At 52.1% G+C, this 23569-nt stretch overlaps 2 protein-coding genes and 1 pseudogene across 6 annotated transcripts; 1 reads left to right on the forward strand and 2 right to left on the reverse strand.

Moving 5' to 3' along the window:
* Positions 1-2537: 2537 nt before the first annotated feature.
* Positions 2538-6056, reverse strand: Rpusd3 (RNA pseudouridine synthase D3). Its single transcript, XM_090323866.1, has 9 exons — positions 5952-6056; positions 5649-5767; positions 5108-5152; positions 4900-4993; positions 4237-4344; positions 4069-4153; positions 3809-3932; positions 3407-3546; positions 2538-2943 (listed from the first exon to the last, which is right to left on the reverse strand). The coding sequence occupies exons 1-9, from the start codon at positions 6053-6055 to the stop codon at positions 2752-2754; spliced, it is 1011 nt and encodes a 336-aa protein (XP_090179992.1). The 5' UTR covers position 6056; the 3' UTR covers positions 2538-2751.
* A 73-nt stretch (positions 6057-6129) lies between these two features.
* On the forward strand, positions 6130-11586 carry LOC150042851 (transformer-2 protein homolog beta pseudogene; annotated as a pseudogene). Of its 2 annotated transcripts, none has more exons than XR_016533523.1 (2): positions 6130-6398; positions 9416-11586. The product of XR_016533523.1 is annotated as a transformer-2 protein homolog beta pseudogene, transcript variant X1 (transcript). The 2 variants fall into 2 exon arrangements; XR_016533524.1 differs by lacking the exon at positions 6130-6398 and adding an exon at positions 9074-9312.
* Positions 11587-14903: 3317 nt separating this feature from the next.
* Cidec (cell death inducing DFFA like effector c) lies at positions 14904-21174 on the reverse strand. Of its 3 annotated transcripts, none has more exons than XM_090323869.1 (6): positions 21091-21174; positions 19546-19623; positions 18304-18448; positions 16637-16795; positions 16367-16554; positions 14904-15448 (listed from the first exon to the last, which is right to left on the reverse strand). In XM_090323869.1, exons 1-6 carry the CDS (start codon positions 21153-21155, stop codon positions 15286-15288), a joined length of 798 nt encoding a protein of 265 aa, XP_090179995.1. In that variant the 5' UTR covers positions 21156-21174; the 3' UTR covers positions 14904-15285. The 3 variants fall into 3 exon arrangements, with proteins under 3 accessions (XP_090179995.1, XP_090179994.1, XP_090179996.1); XM_090323868.1 differs by having other exon boundaries at positions 16367-16557; XM_090323870.1 differs by lacking the exon at positions 21091-21174 and adding an exon at positions 19817-19918 and having other exon boundaries at positions 16367-16557.
* Positions 21175-23569: the final 2395 nt, after the last annotated feature.

Here is a 23569-nt window from a genome sequence, read left to right on the forward strand (position 1 = left end):
ACCGTTTCCATGCAGTGGTTTATCTTGCAGTCCCTGGGATGACAGAGGTATGCTGCCATCTCTCACGTTGTTTCACTAAGGTCTGCACACTCACCTTTTGACTTCCATTTTCCTTTTTGGTGGTTCTGTGGTTTGAACTCAGGGCCTCACTGCTTCTCAGCAGACGCTACCATTTGAGCCATGCCCCTGGCCTCAGTGTGGGCTTCATCCTTCCACAGGAGTGGGACTTTTCCACTTCTGCACCTTTCCCAGGGAGTCTCATGAAAAAAAAAAAAAACCAAAACAGTACAGCTGGGACCAAAAGCATGGCCTAGGGGTAGAGTGCTTGCCTACCATGCAGGAGGTCCTGGAATCAATTCCTCAGTACCACATACACAGAAAAAGGCAGAAGTGATGCTATGGCTCAAGTGGTAGAGTGCTAGCTTTGAGAAAGCTCAAGGAAAGTGCCCCAGTGTCCAAGCCCCAGGAGAGGCAAAAACAGCACAGCCTGCCAAGCACTGGTTGCTCACACCTGTAATCCCAGCTACTCAGGAGCAGATGTGCCAACCCCACACGTAAGTCCTTAAGACTCCTCTCCAATTAGCCATCAGAAAACCACAAGTAGAGCTGTGGCTCCGAGTATGAGAACCAGTCTTGAGCCGAAAGAGCACAAGGACCACACCCAGGCCTGTCTCTCATATATGAATTATATATATATATATGGAATGACATGTTGGGGAAAAACAGCAGGAAAGTCAAAGTGATTCTTTTCTTTGTGTTAGTACTGAGGCTTCAACTTAAGTGACTCATGCTCTTGCTTGGCTTTCTTGCTTTTGTCTGGTACGCTATGATTTGAACCACGCTCTAAACTGGCATTCTGCCAGATAATTGGAGTTAAAGTCTCTCAGACTTTTCTGCCCTAACTGACTTCAAACCACTATCTTTGAGGTCTGTCTCCTGAAGAGCCTCTATTACAGGCATGAGCCACCAGTGCCCAGCTCAAAGTTACTTTCTTGCACTGTCATCTCTAATAGTATGCTAGAAAGCTCTGTGTGTGTTCGTGTGTGTGTGTGTGTGTGTGTGTGTGTGTGTGTGTGCACCAATCTTAGAGCTCCTCAGGGACTGCGCACTGTCCCTGAGCTTTTTGCCCAAGGCTGCTACTCTACCCACTTGAGCCACAGCTCCACTTTTTGGGAGGTAGTTTGTTGGTGATAGTCTCATGGGTTTTCTGCCCAGGCCATGGGAGGGAGCGGAGCAGTCAGGATGATAGATTTATTTTTTTTTTGGCCAGTCCTGGGCGAAGACTCAGGGCCTGAGCACTGTCCTTGGGATTTCTCAAGGCTAGAGCTCTACCACTTGAGCCTCAGCACCACTTCCAGCTGTTTCTATGTATGTGGTACCGAGGAAGCGAACCCAGGTCTTCATGCATGCTAGGCAAGCACTTTAACCACTAGGCCAAACTCCCGGCCCCAGGATGATAGATTTTTAAGCAGAGGCTTGATGGAGAAACACCTGTCAAGTCGGAGGCCCTGCTTTCTATCTCCAGCAACCAATGGACAGCCAGAGCACAGAGAATCTCGGAGCCCTGAGGGGACCTCTGCTGTCACCGGGGCTTTGAGCTTCAGGTCTACTGAACTGAGGACTGTTTCTGTCCTAAGCCACTCGGGTTGTGGTAGGCTGTTCCTACAGCTTATGGGAATGAATGTACTAGTGGAGCTGGTCGTGGGACGCTTGTGCATATGGTGAAACAGCAGGGCTGTGCTGGCTGCTCACCCTGTGACCTAACAACTCAGGAAGCAGAGACTGGGAGCACCATGGTTCCAGGCCGGCACAGACAAAACGGCTGACACCTTGGGCTGGGATGTAGCTCAGTGGCAATGCGCTTGCCTAGCAAGTGCAACGTCCTGGGTTCAATCTCCATTACAAAAAAAACCCCAAAAAACCAACAAAGTGAAACAAAAGATCGAGACTTGATCACAACAGAAAAAGTGGGGACAGGCATCAGCTACTACAGGAAGCAAAAATAAGCTTTTTCATTCAAGGCTAGTGCTCTACCACGCTGAGCCACAGCACCACGTCTGGAGAGGAGTCTCACTGACTTTCCTGCCAGGGCTAGCTTTCAACCATGATCCTCAGATCTCAGCCCTCTGACAAGCTAGGATTATGGGCGTGAGCCACTAGCGCCAAGCTGTATTTCAGGGTTTTTTTTAAAGTGAAATATGAGTGTCTCCACTTAGATGGTATATATAGTCCATTTCAAAGGTTAAAATCAGAATGGTGGCCGGGAGTGGGGGCAATGGCAAGTCAGAGTACGCGTCAGGGTTCCTGTCAGCTGTAGAAGATGGATCCAGTTCAGGAGGGGGGCGTGGTGCTGGCTCACACTGGGAAGTCACAATCTAAGCGTAGTTACTGCCACGGGGGCCAGGGCTATAGTGTACCCCCGCAGTTCCAGCTACTCAGGAGGGTTCGGCAGTAAGGCTTGTTGAGCCCAGGAGTTGAGGCCAACTGAGGCAGTGTAATAAGAGAAAATGAGCCAGGCACTGGCTAGACTTCTGGCCCTAAATATTTATTTTAACAACGAAGCCTCTGAAGCAGACCTTGAGGTAGGGATTTTTATTATTTCAAGTTCAGAGAGAAGTCACTTGCCCGACACCACTCAGCAAGCAAGTGGCCGAGCCAGGATTTGCCTGATTCAGAGCCTGGGACACTGACCACGAGACGCTGACCCTGTGCTGCCGTCCACTTGGGAAGGGGGAACAGGCAGAGGGAGGGCTACTGCTGGGGGATCCCCAGGCTCTGCAGAGTTCTGGAGAAATAGGGGGGCAGGGGAGCCAGAAGCTCCAAGGGGGCATCCCTGTGGCTGGTGCCCGGGAGGAGAAGCCGGTGCAGGTGGAGGTGCAGAGGCAGCTGGGCAGCTTGGGAGGGAGTGAGGCGGAGGAGGTGGAGGAGGGCTTCACCCAAGACCTGACGGGAAGAAACAAGTATGGCAGCCAGGGGGAATGCAGAGGGAGGGAGGCCAGCACCTCCTCCCCTCCCCATCTGAGGAGTCTGTGTACACACACTTGCTGGGAATTCCCCAAATCACTTTTCTCCTGGACACACAGCTCAACTACACGTCCCACTCCTGCAGCCTGCGGAGGTCATGTGATGACACCTCTGCAGGTGAAATCCATCCTCAGTCCCCCTCATCACACTGGACACAAGGGAATGTTGACCTTGGTACTTTGGGCTCAAGGTCAGAGTGACAAGTACCCCCCACACACACCACCACACTTGAGGGGGACAGACCCTTCAGGGCTCTCACTGACGACGTGGGCAGCATAGGACCCAAGCCACACGACTAGATGGGTCAAGAACACAGGAAACCAGGAGGGCGCCCTGGTTCCCAGCCCTCTCTGGAAGGAGGAGGGCAGATGGGCACAGGCACCTGTCTCCGGGGCGTGGCATTCTCAGCTGGCAGGAGAAAGCGCTGGCCTAGGACGGTACCCACTTGCGAGGCGTATGTGTGGTCCCCGAGCACGGGGCAGAGCTGGAGCATCATGTGCACCTGCAGCTGACTGGGGAAGGCTGGGCGACAGGAGGACAGGACGGCAGGACGTGGCTGGCAGGCTCTCCTCCTCCCCTCCCCAATCCCGAGGGGCAGTGAGGGGCAGAGGGCTGGGGGGCAGTCGGGTTGAGATCGTGGCAATGGCTGAACTACTAAGATGGCAACCCTCATTCCCTCTGGGTGCTATCCGGGGCCAAGCCCCAAACCCGTGGGGGCCACCAGAGGTCCCCAAGTTTGCCTGAGCCAAATACTGTCCAAAGGCCGGCCGGGGCTCTGACCCACCTGTCAGTGGCTGCAGCTGGACCAGGGCACAGCCAGAGCCCGCGGCCACCACGCGGAAAAGGCTGAGAGTCCTCCTCACACCCTCCACAATGTTCTTCCGGGATGGGGACTTGACTGGAACCACCTGTGGTGCCAGCCAAGCCTCAACAAGGTTCCTTCACACCTGAGAGTTACACAGAGCTGCCTGCTCCCCCCCCATCCCTCCCAGACTCCTCTGCAAGGTCACAGGACTGAAGGGCCTGCTTCCCCGCCCGACTCACCCGGCTGACGTCACCAGTGTAGGTCAGGGTCAAGGATACACAGATCTTCCCCTCTGGGGGGGTCGGGATGCCATCAGTGATGGCACTGAGAAAGGGCAGGAGAGGTCATGGGGTGGCCTGTGGGCACGCCCCACTCCCTGCTGTCCTCAGCCTCACCACTCTGCTTACTAGTAGGTGGCTGTGGGTCTCTGGGCCTTCTTAGAGCAGATAAAATACTTCTGTAGGTGGCTTGCTGTCTGGGGACAACTGGAGAGGAGAACAAGCCCAGAGGACTCCCTGGAAGAAGGGACAAACCACACAACACCCTGTGGGCCCACTCACAACACGGGACCCTAGAAACTGGATGCTGGAGGCTCAGAGTAACTGAGCCTGAATAGTTCCTGGCTATTCAGGAAGGATAGATCTGAGGATGCTGGTCTGAAGGTGCCCCACACAGAAGAGACTCCAACTACAATTAGCTCACAAAAAAAGCTGAAAGTGGAGATGTGACTCAGTGGTAGAGCTCCAGACTTGACTGAAAAAGCTAAGCAAGAGCATGAGGCCTTGAGTTCCAGCCCCACTCCTTCTACCCCTCTTCCAAAACACCCCTAGGAAGGAGTACTGTCCGGCTTAAGATAAAACAGTAACACCAGATCTACAGTACAGACCTCCTGAAAAACAAGGCTTCCCTTTGTTAGCTAACAAGATTAGATCATTCTGTTTCTTGTTTTGCTCTGGCCCCCAGGATGCTTATACCCAAATATCATTGCACTTATCATCAGCCAGGTACTGGACTATGAATTTTATACATAGTAGCTGTTTGATCATTAAATTCCCACTCTAATCACTTACTTCCCTGGTGCTTGGACCACTTGTAACTCCCCAGTCCCCAGGGCCTGGCTCAGTTCAGGCAGCACAGACTGCAATGTCAGCTCTCCTGGTTTTCCTAGAGAAGAAAAAAGGGCACTGGCTCCTCCCCAGGGCCAGAGCTACCTCCCCACGGGCCACCCTTCCCCTGGAAACAGCACCTTTCCCTTCATTACCTCCCAACACCCCATACCTGACACTGGCAGTCCAGGTGGCTTGTTCAATGTCACTAGAGGCCCTGGAACATATTAAAAGCCAACAGTAAACCACCATGACCTGATGAAAGTACCTTCCCATTCATCTCAACATGGGAACCCCAACCTCACACAAGCCCAGTCTGTGGTCTTTCCTCACTGTCACCACGGGGGCCTTGGTACTTGCTTAATGCCTCAGTTTCACAGGTCTCGGCTCATTATCTTGGCTCAAATGCCACCCAAGAGAGAGGTCTGGGTCCCTGACGTGTGTCTCCCCACCGTTTAATTCACAGCAAAGATCCCTCGCATGGCTTAGTGTCTGATGAATACTGAGCGGTGGCTGGCAGCAGGGCCCCGGTTGCTCTCTGTCTGTAAGCTGGGCCACAGTGCTCGGGGACGGGAACACAGCACGAAAGGAGCACGCAGGTTTGGAGAAATCGTTTTCCTCAGCCAGACGGCCGCACCGCTGCCCCGGGAGCCTGTCGGTCAACCACTGGACTCACGGCCCCGGCCCCTGGGCCGGCCGGGGGCGCCCCTCACCTTCCCGCCGCAGCAGGGCGGCTCGCAGCTCGTCCAGCAGCTCCTCCCGCGTGCGGCCGCCCGGCCGCGGCCACCCCCGGGCCTCCGGGGCATCCGGGCCTCGAGGCTGCGGCTGCCGCCTGGAAAAAGTGGGCGAAGCAACAATGGGGGGGGGGGGGGTCGCGGGGTCGGACCCCGCCCGGGGCGAGCCACACGTCGGGGCTCCGGGGGCTGCACCACCGCGTCGGGACCCACGAGCACCTCGTAGGGATCCCTCCCGGGCCGCCCTCCTGCTCCACCAAAGCCGGGGCCGGCGGTGATTACCGGGCCCGGGTGCCGAAGCCTGCGTGCAGGGGCCGCGCGCAGACAACCGAGACCCGGCCCCAAACCCGGAAGCCCCCCATCTCCGGAACACGGGCAGTGCGCATGCGCCCGGAAGGGCCCCGGGCTCTGACCAGCGGCGCGCTGATTGGCCAGGCCGACTGTCGCTCGGAATGCCGAGCGGGCGGGGCGACGCCGTGGGTAGTTGGGACTCTGCCTGCGGCCCGGAACGAAAAGGCGCAAACTCGTGCTCGTGGTCTTGGGGAAACTGAGGCAGCGGGGCTTTTTTTTTTTTTTTTTTTTTTTTTTTTTCTTTCTTCCTTCCCGGTGGAGTCCTCGTCTTCGGAGACCACCGGGGCCGAAGGTCGAGGCTTCGGGCGAGTTTCCCCCTCCACTTCGTGAAGAGTTTCCGGGCTGAGAACCGTCGGCGTGCACGGTTTTGTAAACCGAGTAAGTGGACTCGAAAAAGTAATCCCACGCCCCGGGGCCCCCACGGCGCCCTCCGCCACCCGCGGAGCCCCGTCCGGGGAGGAGCCGGGCCCGGGGCCGCGGGAGGCTCCGAGGGGGGGGGGGTCCGCCGAAACAAAGAGCCGTCCCGGAGCCGGGAAGCCGCGGGGGGTCGGGGGCTCCCCGGCTCGACGTGGCCCCCCCGCCGATTCCGTCGCACCCCGGGAGCCCGGGGGTGGGAGCTCCGATCAGCCCCGTCCCGGACCCCGGCGGCACACGAGGTTCGGGGGGGAGGGGGGTGCGGGGTCCCCCGGCGCCGCCCGCCTCGTGAGGAGGAGACGGGAAGCCCGGGGCCGTGGGGCCGAGCCGTGGGGAGCCGGCCCGCCCGCCTGCGGGCCCGTCCACCGCCACGAGGGAAGCTGGCCGGGAGGAGGGACGGGGAGGCCGGGAAGAAAGCCACTGGATCCGAGGGGCTGCCTGGAGGCCTGGCTCCCGCAGTCAGTAGGGTATCCTAGCGAGCACAAAGCCCCGAGTTCAAACCCCGGTGTGTCCCCCCCCCACACACACAGATATTAATACAAGAGGTGCGATGTGGAGTGGAAAGGAGACACAGCCAACAAAATGGATTCTTTGCTGTGGCTCTGTAACGATCACGTGCAGTGCAAAGCCGGGCCTGGTGGGGCAGGACGGCAACTCCAGCCCTCAGCTTGAACTACTTTCCCAGGACTCTCGCTGGCGCACACCTGAAATCCCAGCCACTCAGGAAGCTGAGCTCTTGAGGATCACAGTTGGAAGCCTCACCCGAGCAGGAAGGCCTGTGAAAATGTTACCTCCCAGTTAAACGAGCCAAAGAAAAAAAGGCAGGAAGTAGAGCTGTGGCCCAAGTGGTAGGTTGCTATCTTTGAGCAAAAGAAGTTCAGGAACTGCACTCAGGCAAAGGCCCTGAGTTATTACAGCCCCCAGGATCTGTGCACACATACACACGCACACACACAGGGACGGGAGTGTGACACAGCAGTCTAGTGTATATGAAGCCCTGGATGGAATTCGGTTAGTACCACATACACGGAAAAGGCTGGAAGTGGTGCTGTGGCTCAAATGGTTGAGCACTACTCTCAGCAAAAGAAAAAGAAGCTCCAGGCCAGTGCCCTTGCGCTGAGTTCAAGTGCCAGGACACTCATATCTTTCCTAGCCCCCTTCCCCCTTTATTTATCACTAAAGAAAAAAAGCCAGCATCTAGTTACACAGGAGAGGCTTATAGCAAGCAACAGATGCTATAAAAATCATTGCATCTCTCAGTAGGGAAGGCACCCGCAGAAGATGGGAATTTGACCCTAGCCCTGGCAAAGTTCTCAAAGCCTTAATCTAAAAACAAACCAAAAAGTCAGGCACGTGTTACTCAGGAGGCTGAGATCTAAGGGTCCCAGTTCAAAGACAGCCAGGGAAGTAAAGTCTGGGTGATTGTTAACTCCAATTAACCACCAGAAAGCTGGAAGTGCCACTGTGGTTCAAAGTGGTAGAGCACTAGCCTTGAGCAAAAAGTGCCCAGGCCCCGAGTTCAAGCCCCATGATCGACAAAAAAAGGGAGGGGGGCTAAAGTTATAACTCCAGAGTCCAGAGGCCTTTGGCTTCATTCCTCAGTTGTTTGGGGTGGGGGGGAAGGGAGGGAACATGTATTTTTATTTATTTTTTTTGCCAGTCCTGGGGCTTGAACTCAGGGCCTGAACACTGTCCTTGGGCATTCCTCAAGGCTGAGCCAGAGCACCACTTCTGGCTTTTTCTGTTTATGTAGTGTCAAGGAATCAAACCCAGGTCTTTGTATATGCTAGGCAAGAACTCCCATCCCAGGTCTCACTTTTTCCTCTTGGAGTTATCTCCAGAACCACATAACACAACTATATTTGTTTATAAACGGTCAAGTTTCAGGATTTTTTAGTGTAGGTTTTGACTTGTGTCTCAGTGCTGTGGAGGGAATCCAGTGTCAGTGCTCTACCACTGAGCTGCACCCAGCTTGGTTATTGCAACTTAATTTGATTGCAAAGGGTAGGAGAGCATACTTCAGAATTGTTAGTAAAGGTGTTTTTTTTGTTTTGTTCTGTTTTTTTGCCAGTCCTGGCCTTGAGCTCAGGGCCTGAGCACTGTCCTTGGACTTTCTCAAGGCTAGAGCTCTACCACTTGAGCCTCAGCACCACTTCTGGCTTTTTTTTTTTTTCTATGTATGTGGTACCAAGGAATCGAACCCAGGTCTTTGTGCATGCTAGGCAAGCACTTTAACCACTAGGCCAAACTCCCGGCCCTGTTTTGTTTTGTTTTGTTTTGTTTGTCAGTTGTGGGGCCTGGACTCCGAGCCTGGGAGCCGTCCCTGAGCTCTTCAGCTCCACTTCCCATTTTCTAGTTGTTAATTGGAGATGAGAGTCTCAAGATCTTTAGCGCCCTGGCTGACTTCGAACCCGAGATCCTCAGATCTCAGCCTGTGAGTGACACAGGATTACAGGCATGAGCCACTGCGCTCAGCCTTTTCTAGGACTGGATCGTGTAACTGATCTGATAAGTGACTTATCCCACTGACTGATTGAGAATCTGGGTTTTGTTTGGGGTTTGCACTTGGGCCGTAGCTCTGGGGTCTGAAGCAGCTCTGGGGCCTGAAGCAGCTCTGGGGCCTGAACCGGGGCCTGGTCTTGCTAGGGAAGCCTTCTACCGCTTTAGCCACGCCCCCAGCCCGTGGTCCCTAATCTGCATAGACCGGGGAGGTGGAACAGAGCAAGCCGGGATTTGATTGGACGGGGTGGGCCACGTGGGCGTGTCCTCGAGGACCATAGGCCGTCCTGGGCCCTTCCTGTTAGGCCTCGTCGGCTTCCTGTCCGGCCATGACGAGAGCAGCTCTGCCGGGCGCTCCCCGCCATGATGGCCTGAAACGGTGAGCTTGACTCCTCTCTCCTCTTGTTCCGAGCGGAGGTTCCCCCCGAGACGGAGGGGAAGGTGGTAATTGTGAACGCTGTGGCTGACACCTTCTTTTGCAGATTTGAGACCCAGCCGGAGGCGACGAGGGCGGGCCCAGAGTCATGAGCGACAGCGGCGAGCGGATGTTCGACGACGACGAGCGCGAATCCCGCTCGGCTTCCGGAAGTGGAAGCGCCCCGGCCCCCCGGAAAGCCGCGGGCCGCTCCCCGGCCCGCTCCCGCTCCCGGTCCCAGTCCCGGCCGCGGTGCCCCCGGGGCTCCCGGCGGCGGTTCTCCCGGTCGCGGTCCCCGCCGCGCTCCCGCCAGCGGTCCGGGGGCAGGGACTACAGCCGGGACCGCGGAAGACGGCGCAGCCCCAGCCGCTCGCCCTCGCCCGCCTCGCAGCAGCAGCAGCAGCAACAGCAGCAGCGGCGCCACGGCGGCGGCGGCGGCGGGAACCGGGAGGACCCGGACCCCAACTGCTGCCTGGGCGTGTTCGGCCTGAGCCTGTACACCACCGAGAGGGATCTGAGGGAGGTGTTCTCCAAGTACGGCGCCATCGCCGACGTGTCGGTGGTGTACGACCAGCAGTCCGGGCGCTCCCGGGGCTTCGCCTTCGTGTATTTCGAGAGCGTGGACGACGCCAAGGAGGCCAAAGAGCGCGCCAACGGCATGGAGCTCGACGGGCGGAGGATCCGGGTGGATTTCTCCATCACGAAGAGGCCGCACACCCCGACGCCCGGCATTTACATGGGAAGACCCACCTACGGCGGCTACCGGCGCTGGGATTATTACGACCGAGGCTACGACCGCGGCACTGACGATCGCGAGTACTACGGCCGCGAGTACTACGGCCGGTCGTACCGGGGCGGGGGGTGGCGAGCCCAAGACCGCGAGCCCGTGTACAGGAGGCGGTCGCCGTCGCCCTACTACGCCCACGGCAGGTACACCTCGCGGTCCCGGTCCCCGTCCTACTCGCCCCCGCGCTACTGAAGCACCCCGCGGAAGACTGAGACAGACACCTGCCGCAGAGCTGCGGGATCGCGGGACTGCGCCGTTGCTCCTTTTTTTTGTTGTTGTTGTTGTTTTTGTTTTTTAATCGTCTCCCTGTTTCCTGTTTGAAAAGTAAACGGCGCCTAGTGAAATTAGTAGGGAAATAACTGCTTTTTTGGTGGAAGGGAAAGGCTCTTTTCATTCTGCATTTGTGTGCTTCGCTGCTTGCTTTGTTTAAAGTTTAGTGTTTTCAGAAAAAGTATGGTTTGCATGTTTTTGTTTTCTTTCACTTTGACTGCTGAGACATTTCTGTTGTACAAACTTAAGTGTGAAATGTTTTTTTCTACCGAGTCCTGGATCTTCTCAACATTGAGGACTGTGTGTAAATACGCTTCCAAAAGGCGAAAAGCCAGGTTGAATATCGATGCTTAGCACAGAAAATTGTCAGTAGTAAATTCAAAGACAAAAATACCCATTTTTCTCCAATATATAACATACCATATTTAACATACCCGCAAATAAGTTTTAAAAATATGCTCTGTAGCCTTTATTTTTTTTTTCCTCTCTGTAACTGTACTACTAGTATTGGAACTAAAAATCTTTTCAATACAGCAAATGCTTAATGCTTATGTAAAAGTGGGTTTGTGAGTCTGTATGTAATCTGCATATGTGGTGGGAACGAGAAGAATTACCCATCATAGGCCTTAAAGGGGCAGGGTTTTGCTTCATTGCCCATGCTAGGTCTTGAACTCAGGGCCTAGGCACTGTCTCTGAGCTTCTTTTTGTGTTCAGGTTACCACTCTTCTGACTTGAGCGGCATTGCCACTTCTGGCTTTTTTGAGTAGTTTGTTGGAGATAAGAGTCTCACGGGGACTTTTCTGTTTCCTCTGGCTTTGAATCGTGATCCTCCGATCTCACCTTCCTGAGTAGCTAGGATTACAGGTGTGAGCCACCAACACCTAGCTCAAAAGGGCCGTTCCTCAAAAGTATTACCAAAGCTAGTGTTATTCCAACTAGTTTCCGCAATAATATATTTCAGATGTGCATTTGCTCCTCGGGTTCTTAGACTATGTGAGAAAGGCACCACCACTGTTTTATTAGTTTTTGGCGATACTAGGGCTTGAGCTCAAGATTTCATGCTTGCTTGTTGAGCACTCTGCTACTGAGTCATGCGTCCATCCCTTTCTTTCCCTCACTGGTTTTGTTTTTGTTTTTGTTTTTTGCCAGTCCTGGGCCTTGGCTCAGGGCCTGAGCACTGTCCTTGGACTTTCTCAAGGCTAGAGCTCTACCACTTGAGCCTCAGCACCACTTCCGGCTTTTTTCTATGTATGTGGTACCAAGGAATCGAACCCGGGTCTTTGTGCATGCTAGGCAAGCACTTTAACCACTAGGCCAAACTCCCAGCCCCCCTCACTGGTTTTGATATCAGGGTCTTCTTCATGCCCAGCATCATGAACTTCCTGTTTTCCTGCCGCCATGGCTGCGGTGAGAGGCAGGTACCACCACATCCAGCTTCTTTACGTTGAGATGGAATCGCAAAAGACTTCCTCACACACTTGCCTGGAGCCATAGTGTTCTCAGATCTCATCCTCGCTAGGACAGGTGCAATCTACCATGCCCACATACTTAGCAGGTATATGATCAGGTTGGCCTCAAATTGTGACCCTTCCAATCTGAGTCCCAAAGAGCTCTTTTACAGAGGCTAGTCAGAGGCTCTCAGCTTGTGTATTTTTAATTGTAGATTTGGGTCTAGAAATTTTATATATGTGTAATTTATTTTTGCCAGTCCTGGCTCTTGAATTCAGTCTGAACACTGTCCTTGGGCTTTTTCCTCAATGCTAGGGCTCTGCCACTTGAGCCATAGCACCACTTCTGGCTTTTCTATGTATGTGGTAGCAAGGAATCAAACCCAGATCTTTATGCATGGTAGGCAAGCATTTTACCACTAGGCCAAACTCCTAGCCCATGAGATATATCTTAATGGTAGAGTGCATGCCTAGTTTTCATAAGGATTTTAATTCAATCTCCACTATCACAAGGGAAAGGAACCATAATTTTTTTTTTTTTTTTGCCCGGGTGGGGGGCAGTCATGGGGCTTGAGCTTGGCCTAGGCGCTGTCCCTGAGCTCTTCAGCTCAAGGCTACTGCCCTACCTTTGAGCCAAGCCCAACTTCTGGTTTTCTAGAGGTGAATTGGAGATAGGATTCTCAGCTTCTTTTGTGCCTGGGCTGGCTTTGAACCTTGATCCTCAGATCTCAGCCTCCTGAGTTAGGACTACAGGTGTAAGCCACCTTGCCTGGCTTCAGATAATTTTTTTAAATGCACAAATATGGGAGGGTGGCAGAATTTTTAACCAAAATGCTTTCATGAGCGGCAGTACCTGAGTTTGCTAAGCAAGTGCTGTTACGTTAAGCCACACCTCACCCCTGAAAGTAGTTTGGGACTCCACCTTTAGTGTAGGACTGCTTTGTCATAGGTCCCATGGTATTTTAGAATTTCTGATCGACCTCCTTTATACCCTATTATCAGCTTGAGCAAAGATTAAGACACCTTCACTACAGCACATGGCTCTACTGGGAGTTCCTGGCACCAGGAAAGGCCATTTTCTCTAGGCTGACAGGGCCCAACACCAACAGGCCACAGTCACTGGACTCAGTAAGGCTCCAGGCCTTAGGCAGAGTGGGCCTGAGGACAAAGAACTAGCTTGCATCACCCCTATCCATCTTGGGAGGCCACAGCTTCAGCAGGGATAGAGCAACAATGCAAATACCACGCCCTCTGGCCATTAGATCCCCCTGATGGAGCCTAAGCCAGTCTCCAGGTGCTTTCAGCTGGGCACTGGTGGCTCACGCCTGGAATCCTGTAACTACTTGGGAGGTCAGGAGGCTGAGGGCTGAGGATCATGATTTGAAACCAGCCTAAACAAAGGTCACCATGAGACTTAAATTTCACCACTCAAAAACTAGGAATGGCACTGTGGCTCAAGTGGTTGAATGCTAGCCTTGAGCACAAGAGCTTCAGGGACAGTGCTCAGGCCCTGAGTTCAAGCCCCACAAACAACAAAATCGTGTTTTCATGTGGACACCAGTGGCTCGTGCTTGTAATCTAGCTTCTCAGGAGGCTTGAGATCTGGGCATGATTCTTAACCAACCGAGCCAACGCAAGAAAGTCTGAAACTCAGCAAAAAGCCACAAGCGAAACTAGCAAGTGTTCCTCAGCTGGCCTTGGCTACTCTTCCTACAGGCAATAGTTTTCCAGACTGGGTCGGCCAACTCAGCCCTTTGTCTCAGCATTAACTGAGTCCAAATAGGCTTTATAGTAAGAGTTATGAAGTAATAGGAGTTTTGAAATTGAGGATTGCAGGCCAAAGCACAGCCACCTGCAATGCAAGTCTTTCATGTTCGCCTTATGTGAGCTGGCTATGGCTGAAAAATGCCAGCTTGAGCTAGGCACGGTAGCTCACGCCTGTAATCCTAGCTACTCAGGCTGATATCTGGCGATCACAGTTCAGAGTTAGCCCATGTAGAAAAGTGTGAGACTTTTATCTCCAGTAAGCCACCAAAAAGCCAGAAGAGCTATAGCTCAAGTGGTAGAGCACGATCCTTGAGGGAAAAAATAAATAACTCAGAGATAGTACTGGGCCTTGAGTTCAAGCTCTCCTCCCCTCCACCCAAAACAACAAAAAAAAAAATCACTGAAGAATTAAAAATAAGGGGCCGGGAGTTTGGCCTAGTGGTTAAAGTGCTTGCCTAGCATGCATGAAGACCCGGGTTCGATTCCTCGGTACCACATACATAGAAAAAAGCCGGAAGTGGTGCTGAGGCTCAAGTGGTAGACCTCTAGCCTTGAGAAAGTCCACGGACAGTGCTCAGGCCCTGAGCTCAAGCCCAGGACTGGCAAAAAAAAAAAAAATTAAAAATAAGAAAAATGAGTTAATCCAACTGATAGGCAAGTTTTATTTGGAATTGGCACTTGTGTTAATTATCCCCTGCTTAGGTCTCAAATTCAGTTTGTTGTTTTTTCAACAGACTTCTAAAATCAATTCCAACTCTCTGTAGAAAAAGTACTATTTCCTGTAATAGGGAATGGTTTGGGGGGATAGATTCCTCTTTTCCTTAGCCCTAGCCTCAGACAATACAAAGGAGCTGAGTGCTAATGGCTCAGGCCTATAATCCTAGCTACACTGGAGGCTGAGATCAGAGAGCCGCAGTTCAGAGCCATCCTGGGCAGGAAAGTCCATGAGACTCATCTCCAATTAACTACCAAAACAACTGGAAGTGACTCTGGCTCAAAAATGGTAGAGCACTAAACTTGAGCAAAAGAGCTTAGGGGCATGGCCCAGGCCTGGAGTTCAAGCCCAGGATGGGGGCCGGGGGGAGCTGGGTGTGGTGGCTCATAAGGTTCAAAGCCAGCCCAAGCACTAAAGTCCATGAGACTTACCTCCAATTAACCACTAGAAAACTGAAAGTGGCACTGTGGCCCAAGGGATAGCATGGTAGCCTTTAGCTGAAGAGCTCAGGGACAGCACCCAGGCCCCGAGTCCAAGCCCCACAATCTACAAAAAAAAAAGGGAGATGTCGGCATAAATAATTTATTGCAAACTGGCCAGTATCATACATTAGTGGCTCAACAAGTCACTTGAGCATTCTGGGTAGAGAGCAAGGAGAGAGTGGAATGCAAGGACTGCGTGTGAACATGGCAACAGAGCCTGCCAGTGACCAGCCCTGATCAGCTAAGTGACCTGAGGCAATGAGGAAGGAATGGGGACAAGGTAGGAACTGGTATTTCATCCGTCAGCCTGCTCAGGTTCCAGCCCTGCCTTCTACCTCCATGGTCCTGTGCAGTGAGTGAGGCGTAAGGACGTAAAGCTGCTTAGCTGCTAGGCATGGGGTCTGGCCGGCTGAGCACAGGGTCCCGGCTCCCACCTTGGCCAGGGCAGGCGTCTGAGGTGTTGGGCCTTCACTGTAGTATCTTCAGACAGGCAGGGATGAGGGAGGGCGCCTTGGCCTTGTCAGGCTGCCTCTCCTCTGTGGCATCCAGAACCTGCTGCATGTAAGTGGAGGTGCCCAGCAGCATGTGTCCTGTGGCCTGCATGCTGAAGAGTGCCCAGCGGAGCATTTCCCTGGGAGAAGCCATGACATGGGTCAGAAAGACAGTGATTAGCTCTTCCCCTGCCCCCCTTCACAGTGCCACGCCAACCTAGAGGGGCTGGTATTGCATCGGCTTCGCTCAGTGACACAGTCTGACTACCTGAGATGGAACGACTAAAACACCGCCTTATTTAGGGTATTGTGCAGACAGGAGCAGAGGCTGGCCTCCTCCCGCCCCTCGGACTCCGTCACAGACGACTAAGACGATAACCCCAGTCGCTCACACCTGTAATCCTAGCTATGCCAGAGGCTGAGATCTGAGGATGTTGAGTGCCAGCCTGAGTAGGAACAATTGGTAGACTCTTACCTCCAATGAACCACCAGAAAACCAGCAGTAGACCTAGGGCATAGAGTGGTAGAGCCCTAGCCTTGAGCAAAGAAGCTCAGGGTCAGCACCCAGGCCCTGAGTTCAAGCCTCATAACTCACAAAAACAAAAAAGACCATCCCAGCTTCCCTACATTTTTTTTGTGCAAAATTCATATATAAAGTGTTTTCTGGTTTTTTGTTGTTTTGGTTTTTGTTTTTGGGGGGTTTTTTGGCTGCCAGTACTGATCTTGAATTTATGGGCTTCATGCTCAGAGCTAGTGCTCTACCAATTGAGCCACAGCTCTACTTCTGGCTTTTTTCTGGTTAACTGGAGGTAAGAAAGAGTGCCATAGACGTTCCTGCCCAGGCTGGTTTTGAACTGTCATCCTCAAATCTCATCCTCCCGAGTAGCTAGGACTAGTCATACGTCACTAACCAGTACCCTTCTTCAGGCCAACCCCAGTAACTTACAGGGCAGGGTTTTTCCCTTCCTGACACTGTTCCAGACAGAGTGAGCTCCATGTGAACCAACAGAGACTCTTCCTTTCCCCTACCCCCTCCCAGCCCATCCCAAGCCACTCACTTCACAATACGCTTGGCCTTGTAGCAGTGTAGATCGTAGGACAGGGAGTATGTGTTATAGAGAGTTGCCTTCACATTCAGGCAGCCAATGAAGTCCTGGGGATTCAGCTTGTACAGATCAAAGGTTATGCGGGCCACATCAATCTTCCTGTCGGGCTCGTGCGCATGGGCGAGTTGATACCTAGTCCCCTGCTGCCAGACAAACATGTAGTCAGGAGCCCTCAGTGACTTCCAAGCTCTAAGCATTCCCCCGGCACACGTAGGTTCTCACCTGCTCTGACCACGGCTGCCATTTCTGCCCCTTCTGGAGGATCATGAACACTGTGTCCTCTGCCAGGGCTTGGAAATACTCTTCTGTGTCTACAATGGTGCCATCTTCCTCCAACACCAGGGTGAAGGACTTGCTTTTCAGCTTGAAGACGTCCCGGACCTAGGGTTGCAGATCAGTGAGGGTCTGGCCATCCCCATGGGACCACAGGACCAGCATGGAGGACCTGGCAGCTTCAGGTGCCAGGGAAAGGTCAAGAGCGCTAGGACCCAAGGGATGGCATTGGACCCTGCTCTTTATTGTGGGACCTCTGCCCACTCTTCTCTTCTTGTCTCTTAGTACCAAGAAAGCCTGCTAATAGTCCAACTGTCTTGTGCAGCTTTTAAATGTATTGGGTACCAATGGCTCATACCTGTAATCCTCACTACTCAGTAGGCTGAGATCTGAGGACCATGATTCGAAGCCAGCCCAGGCAGGAAAGTTCATGCAAATCTCCTCTCCAAGTAATCACAGAAAGAACCAGAAGTGGTGCCATGGCTCCAGTGGTAGGGTGCTCATCTTGAGCAAAAGAAACTCAGGGATAGTCCAGGAGTTTAGCCTAGTGGTAGAGTGCTTGCCTAGCATGCACGAAGACCCAGGTTCGATTCCTTGGTACCACATACATAGAAAAAAGCTGGAAGTGGTGCTGAGGCTCAAGTGGTAGAGCTCTAGTCTTGAGAAAAAGTCCAAGGACAGTGCTCAGACCCTGAGTTCAAGGCCCAGGACTGACAAAAAAAAAAAAAAAAGTCAGGGAGTGTCCAGGCCCAGAGTTCAAGCTCAGGACCATGTTTTCATCACCCTTAAAATAAACACAGAGTCCCATTAGCAGTCTTCTCTCTTTTTTTTTTTTTTTTTTTTTTAGGGGGGCTGGCTGGGCACTGTTCCTGAACTGCTTTTGCTCAAGGCTAGTGCTCTACCACTTGAACCACAGAGATACTTACGGTGTTTTCTGTTTATGTGGTACTGAGGAATTGAATCCAGGGATTCATGCATGCTAAGCCACATTCCCAGCCCTAGAGGTCAAGTTCTATTTTGGCCAGTCCTGGGGACTTGAACTCAGGGTCTGATCACTGTCCTTGGGCTTTTTCCTCAAAGCTAGTGCCCTGTCATTTGAGCCACAGCACCACTTTGGGCCTTTCCATCTATGTGATACTGAGGAATCGAGCCCTGGCCTTTGTGCATGCTAGGCAGGCACTCTACCACTAGGCCAAACTCCCAGCCTCTCTAGCAGTCCGTTTTTGTGTCTCCTATTTTCCCTCCAGTGGCAGCCTGCCCTCTTACCATCTGTGTGGATTTGTCCCTTCAGGACAAAAGGCAGAAGAACACAGGTGCTGAGTGGAAAGATGCGTTTTGGGTCAATTTCAGCACTAGTAAATAACTTTGCTCTCACTATAATGCCTGGCTCTTCCTCACCTTCCTACACCTTCCCAAAGACCTGACAGGCTGCGTACTGCCTGTCACCTCCCAGACCTTTCTAGCAGCCAGTTGTCCAGGCACTACCAACATATTGGGGCTGACACCAACATGGGAACCTTTCGCCATTGAAGGCCTGACCCTGTTTCCCGGCAGAACCCCAGCACACCCAGGACCTGGAAGAGAGAGGCAGCGGCAGAGCCAGCTCCCCGGCTCACCTTGCGGAGGAGGTCCTCCAAGCTGTGGGCCGTGATGCCTTTGCGCACCTCCCGATCTGCTGTGCTCACTCGACAGGGCCGGGCTGCCTGGCTGGGTTCTGACAGCAACTGCTGGGTCACCACTGCCGTGCTGACTGCCACATGCCTGGGGGGATTGGAACATCAGGATGAGCTCGCTGCTTGCACTGGTCCCCCTCACACACCAGGCTGGCTTTATCCTCTGCCTCCTCTGCCTACCACGCATGCTCTGGCGGCCTGACTCAGACCCCGCCAGAATACTTGTGCTGCCATTGCAAGGGCATGCAAGTCCCCTGGGACTGTAGCTCTGATGTGGGTTCTAATTCAGGACTTCTGGGTAGGACTGGGGGGGCTACATATCTAACATCATGAGCAAGGTGACGAGATCCACCTGTAACTCATAACCACCTCCTGTCTTAGCTTTGATTCTCACCCGGAAAGTGGGGCATTGGTGGCAGACGCCCCAAACTCTAGTTACTCAGGAGGCTGAGACCCGAGGATCGTAGCTCAAAGCCAGCCGAGGCAGGAAAGTCCATGAGACTCACTCTTGTGTGTGTGCAAGAGGGGGGTTGAAAGAGACTGGGGAGGGGGAGGCGGGAGAGAGAGTTCTGGGGCTGGAACTCAGGGCATAGGCCCTGTCCCTGAGCTCTTGTGCTCAAGGTTAGAGCTCCAGCACTTGAGCCATATCTCTACTTCTGGCTTTTTTGGTAGTTAACTGGAGATAATCTCACAGACTTCCTAGCCCTGGCTAGCTTTGAACCTCAATCCTGAGATCCCTGTTTCCTAAGCAGCTGGGATTACAGGTGTAAACCGCCAGGACCAGGCTTCCCTGAAACTCTACCGTCTGTCTGTCTGTCTGTCTGTCTGTCTGTCTGTCTGTCTAACAAGGGAGAACACCAAAGGAGCAAGATAACCTGGAACCTGGATTCAGAAAAATCCAAGTTCAAATTTTGGCCATGTTACAGATGTTTGAGGTGCCTGGGCTCTGTGCCTCTGTTTCCCTGATTAATAATTCTTGTTTCCTATGGGCTGAAACCAGCTGGCACAGACCCATCTACCCCTTCCTGCTCCAGGCATGGAGCTGGGTGGGGAAGGGGCAGTGTTTGCTTCCTAAAGGACAAGGTGCTACTCTAGACCTCCTGAATCAGAACCTCAGGGTGTAAGGAGGTCTAAGCGCCTGCTCAGAAGTGTCTCCCCTTCCCTTCTGCCCTGGGCTCTCCTCACCTGCATAAGGACTTGGGGTACAGAAGGCTCAGGGACTTCATGGCATAGTCCATCCTTTTCAGCTGAACCGTATTGGACCTGAGAGGAAGGCAAAAAGAGCTGGTTAGGGCGGGAAGGGAGGGGTCCATGTGTTTGGCCCTATTTGACCCACTGTCTTCTGAAGTCACCCACAGCTCCCCATCCGTTCTCTGCTGCCCCCACCCTGATGCCACCTATAGTGAGCTGGATCCTGCCACCCCCCACCCCAGAGCTCACACTCAGCCCCACTCACTCCATGTTTCTCTCACACTGGCAGTGGTCACACTGAGTACGACTTCTCAGTCCAGCTGAGGTGGCCCTGCCTCCCCTGGGACAGAGTCCACTTTCTGCTGGCAGGAGCTGAGTCACGCCCCTTGCAGCTCTGGAGTTAAGATAGTCACTTAGAGCTCAGAGACTTCTGAGCCGGAACCTGCACTCTGCCATGGGTCCTTGAGCAATCGAACCCTTCTGGGACTTCCTACTGACCTAGAGAACCTTCTGTGATGACCACAGCTTTGCAGGATTCTACTCCCCAGTACCAGAAGCCATCAACTGTGTGTGGCTATTGAGCATGTGAACTGTGGCTAATAAATAGGACTAAGAAGCTGTCTTGGTGATTTTCTTGAATTTGAACTAATTTAAATACCCACAGTGGGCAGGTGCAGGTGGCTCCCGCCTGTAATCCTAGCTACTCAGGAGGCCAAGAGCTGAGGATCAAGGTTCAAAGCCAGCCTGGGCACTAAAGACTGAGATTCTTATCTCCAGTTAACCACCAGTAAACCAGAAGTGGCACTGTGGCGGTAGCCTTGAGCTGAAGAGCTCAGGGACAGCGCCCAGGCCCACAGTTCAAGACCCATGGCCAACAACAACAACAACAACAACAAAAAGCTAAGGAGCAGTGCCTGGGCTTTGAGTACAGGACCCAGTACATAGGTATACACACACACACACACACACACACACACACACACACACACACACACACGGTGGCTTTTGGCTCCAGCACTCATACTGGACAGCATGGGGCTGGCAGGAAGCCCTCGCTCTCACCTGCTACTATTTTTTTTCTCCTAATCTCCAAGTCACATAGATACCAAACTTCTGCACAACCAACTGCCTCCACCTGTATCACCTTGCTCTGACTCAGCGCTCAGAGTTAGCTGAGGCAAACCCCCGTTTCACAGCTTCTGATTCCTTGCAAAGCCTTTTAGAGGACGTTCAGAATTCTGCCTGCCTAGCCAAGGGCTTGGCTGGCTTTTCACATCTATCTCTTCCTTTTCTCAGCCCCCAGCATTGGAAGAGCAACAAAGCAGCAAGCATGGAACAGAAGCCTCTTCACTAGTCAGGTAAAATCACTTCTCTCCTTCTCACAACTTGGGGTTCCTCCAAGCAGCCCCCACAGAAGCAGAAGGTCTCTTCTCCTCTTCGCACTCCACCTGCTTGAGGTTCACTCATTCATTCCTGACTCAGTTCCACCTCACCTGGCCACACTTGCTCTCTAGGACCAAAAGCACCCCAACTCCTCACCTCCCCCTCTCAGTCTCCTTGTAATTCTGCAGAGCCAGCGCCAGCCCTGGCCTCTCTCTGGCCATTATATTCCAGCTCCATGAAGCCACTCCCCTGGCTGTCAGCCCCAGCTGGGGAGAAGAGCAGAGGTTCAGGGGCTCCCTGGGGGATTGATTGCAGGCTAGCCTGCTTTCCAGAAAGGCCCGAAAGAAGGGAAGAAGGCATATTTCCACAGCTCGGCAAAGGGGCATGGCCCACCAGGATATCAGGCAAGAGGGCACAGAAAACAGCTTGTGTGGGCTTTGGTCCCAGCTCCACTCTGGCTACTGGCACTGATCTGGGTTGCCTTATTCTGGGAACCCTAGATTTTCTCATCATTATAATGTGGATAATGATTCCTGGTTTTGTTTCTTCTTTTTTGCTTTTCTGTTGTTGTTACTGTTGTTTAGGGTGTATGTGTGGTGTTCTAGTCCTGGGGCTTGAACTACGGTCCTGGGAGTTATCCCTGAGCTTTTTCACTCAAAGCTAGCATTCTATCGACTACTTGAGCCACAGCTCCACTTCCAGCTTTTTGGTAGTTAATTGGAAATAAAGAGTCTCTTGAAGATTGGGAATGTGATTTAGTGGTAGAGGGCTTGCCTAGCATGCATGAAGCCCTGGGTTTGATTTCTCAGCATCACATCAACAGAAAAGGCCAGAAGTGGCACTATGGCTCAAGTGGTAGCCTTGAGGAAAAGCAGCTCAAGGCCAGGGCTCAGTCCCCGAGCTCAAGCCCTACGATTGACAAAAAAAAAAAAAAAAAAAAAAAAAAAGAGTTTCTTGAACTTTCCTGTCTGTGCTGGCTTCGAACCCTGATCCTCAGATTTCAGCCTTCTAAGTAGCTTGGATTATAGGTTTGAGCCACCAGGCCTGGCTATGATTCCTGCTTTATATACAATTGTAATGAGAATTAGTGATAACTGAAGTAATGTCTTTCTAATTGAAGTCAAGTCTTTCTAACTCAAACACAACAGGTAGAGGTGATTATGTGTATTATTGATTATATATTTAATGAATAATGGCCGAGACTAACTCAACATATCGTTAAGTAAACATTTACATCCACATATATATTTTGGTAATAGTCACATAAACTTTTATTTATTTATTTTTGCCAGTCCAGTGGTTTGAACTCAGGGCCTGGGCACTTCCCTTTCTGAATGCTACTTCTCTACTACCTGAACCACAGCACCACTTCTGTCCGGCTTTTTCTGTATATCTGTTACTGAGGAATCCAACCTATGGCTTTGTGCATGCTGGGCAAACACTCTACCATTAGGCCACACTTCTAGCCCACACAATCTTAAAAATATACAAAACAAAACAAAAACAAAAACTTGAATTGTACCTTTGAGTGGTTATTTTTCATTTTTATTAACTATTATTATTATTATTATTATTATTTTGCAGGTCATGGGTCTTGAAATCAGGGCTTGGGCACTGTCCTTGAGTTTTCTCAAGGCTAGAGCTCTACCACTTGAGCCACAGCACCACCTCCAGTTTTTCTGGTGATTAATTGGAGATAAGAGTCATGGACTTTCTTACCTACACTATCTTGGAATTACAATCCTCAGGTCCTAGACTCATTAGTAGCTAGGACTACGGGTGTGTGCCATCAGCACCTAGCTGGTTAGATAAATCTCATGTTCTATAAATTATATCTTAGCTGGGCACTGGTGGCTTACACCTGTAGTCCTAGCTACTCAGAAGGCTGAGATCTGAAGATCACAGTTCAAATCCAGCCCAGGCAGGAAAGTGCATGAGACCTTTATCTCCTATAAACCATTAAGAAGAAGTCAGAAGCGGAGCTATGGCTCAAGTGGTAGAGCACTAGCCTTGAACAAAAAAGAGACTCAGGGAGAGCACCCAGTTCCTGAGTTAAAGCCCCAGGACAAGCAACTACAAATAAAACAAAACACCATGATATGACAGCAAATGGCTCAAGGTAAACTGGCCTAGATTTAGCTTTGAGACAGGTTTGAAGCCTTAAGGGTACTATGCAAGCAAAGATCCAGTGCATAGCATTTGAGAAAGGAACCAGAAGACCAAAGCAACAGCCTATGTAGCTTAATCCTTCAGGCTGACCAGGAGCGAGGAGGAATGTGCAGTGAAACACTTCAGGAAGCACTGGGGAAAGGGTCACCCCTCCCCTGGACACTGATGCCTCAACATTTATTGTACATGCTGTCCCATGATAGTGGAACGAGTAAATGACTCAGAACAGGTTAGCCCGGATGGATAAAGTGCCACCAGGTACACACAGAAAACATGAAGATAAACCAACTCCTTTGGCTAATCCCTGTAATTCGGGCTACTCAGAGGACTGAAATCTGAGGATCATGGTTAAAAACTAGTCCTGTTGGGCCGGGAGTTTGGCCCAGTGGTAGAGTGCTTGTCCAGCATGCATGAAGACCCAGGTTCGATTCTTTGGTACCACATACATAGAAAAAAGCCAGAAGTG

The sequence above is a fragment of the Megascapheus bottae genome, chromosome 33 (assembly GCF_031878675.1).
Source record: "Megascapheus bottae isolate mThoBot1 chromosome 33, mThoBot2.hap1, whole genome shotgun sequence".
NCBI classification, from domain to species: Eukaryota; Metazoa; Chordata; class Mammalia; order Rodentia; family Geomyidae; genus Megascapheus; species Megascapheus bottae.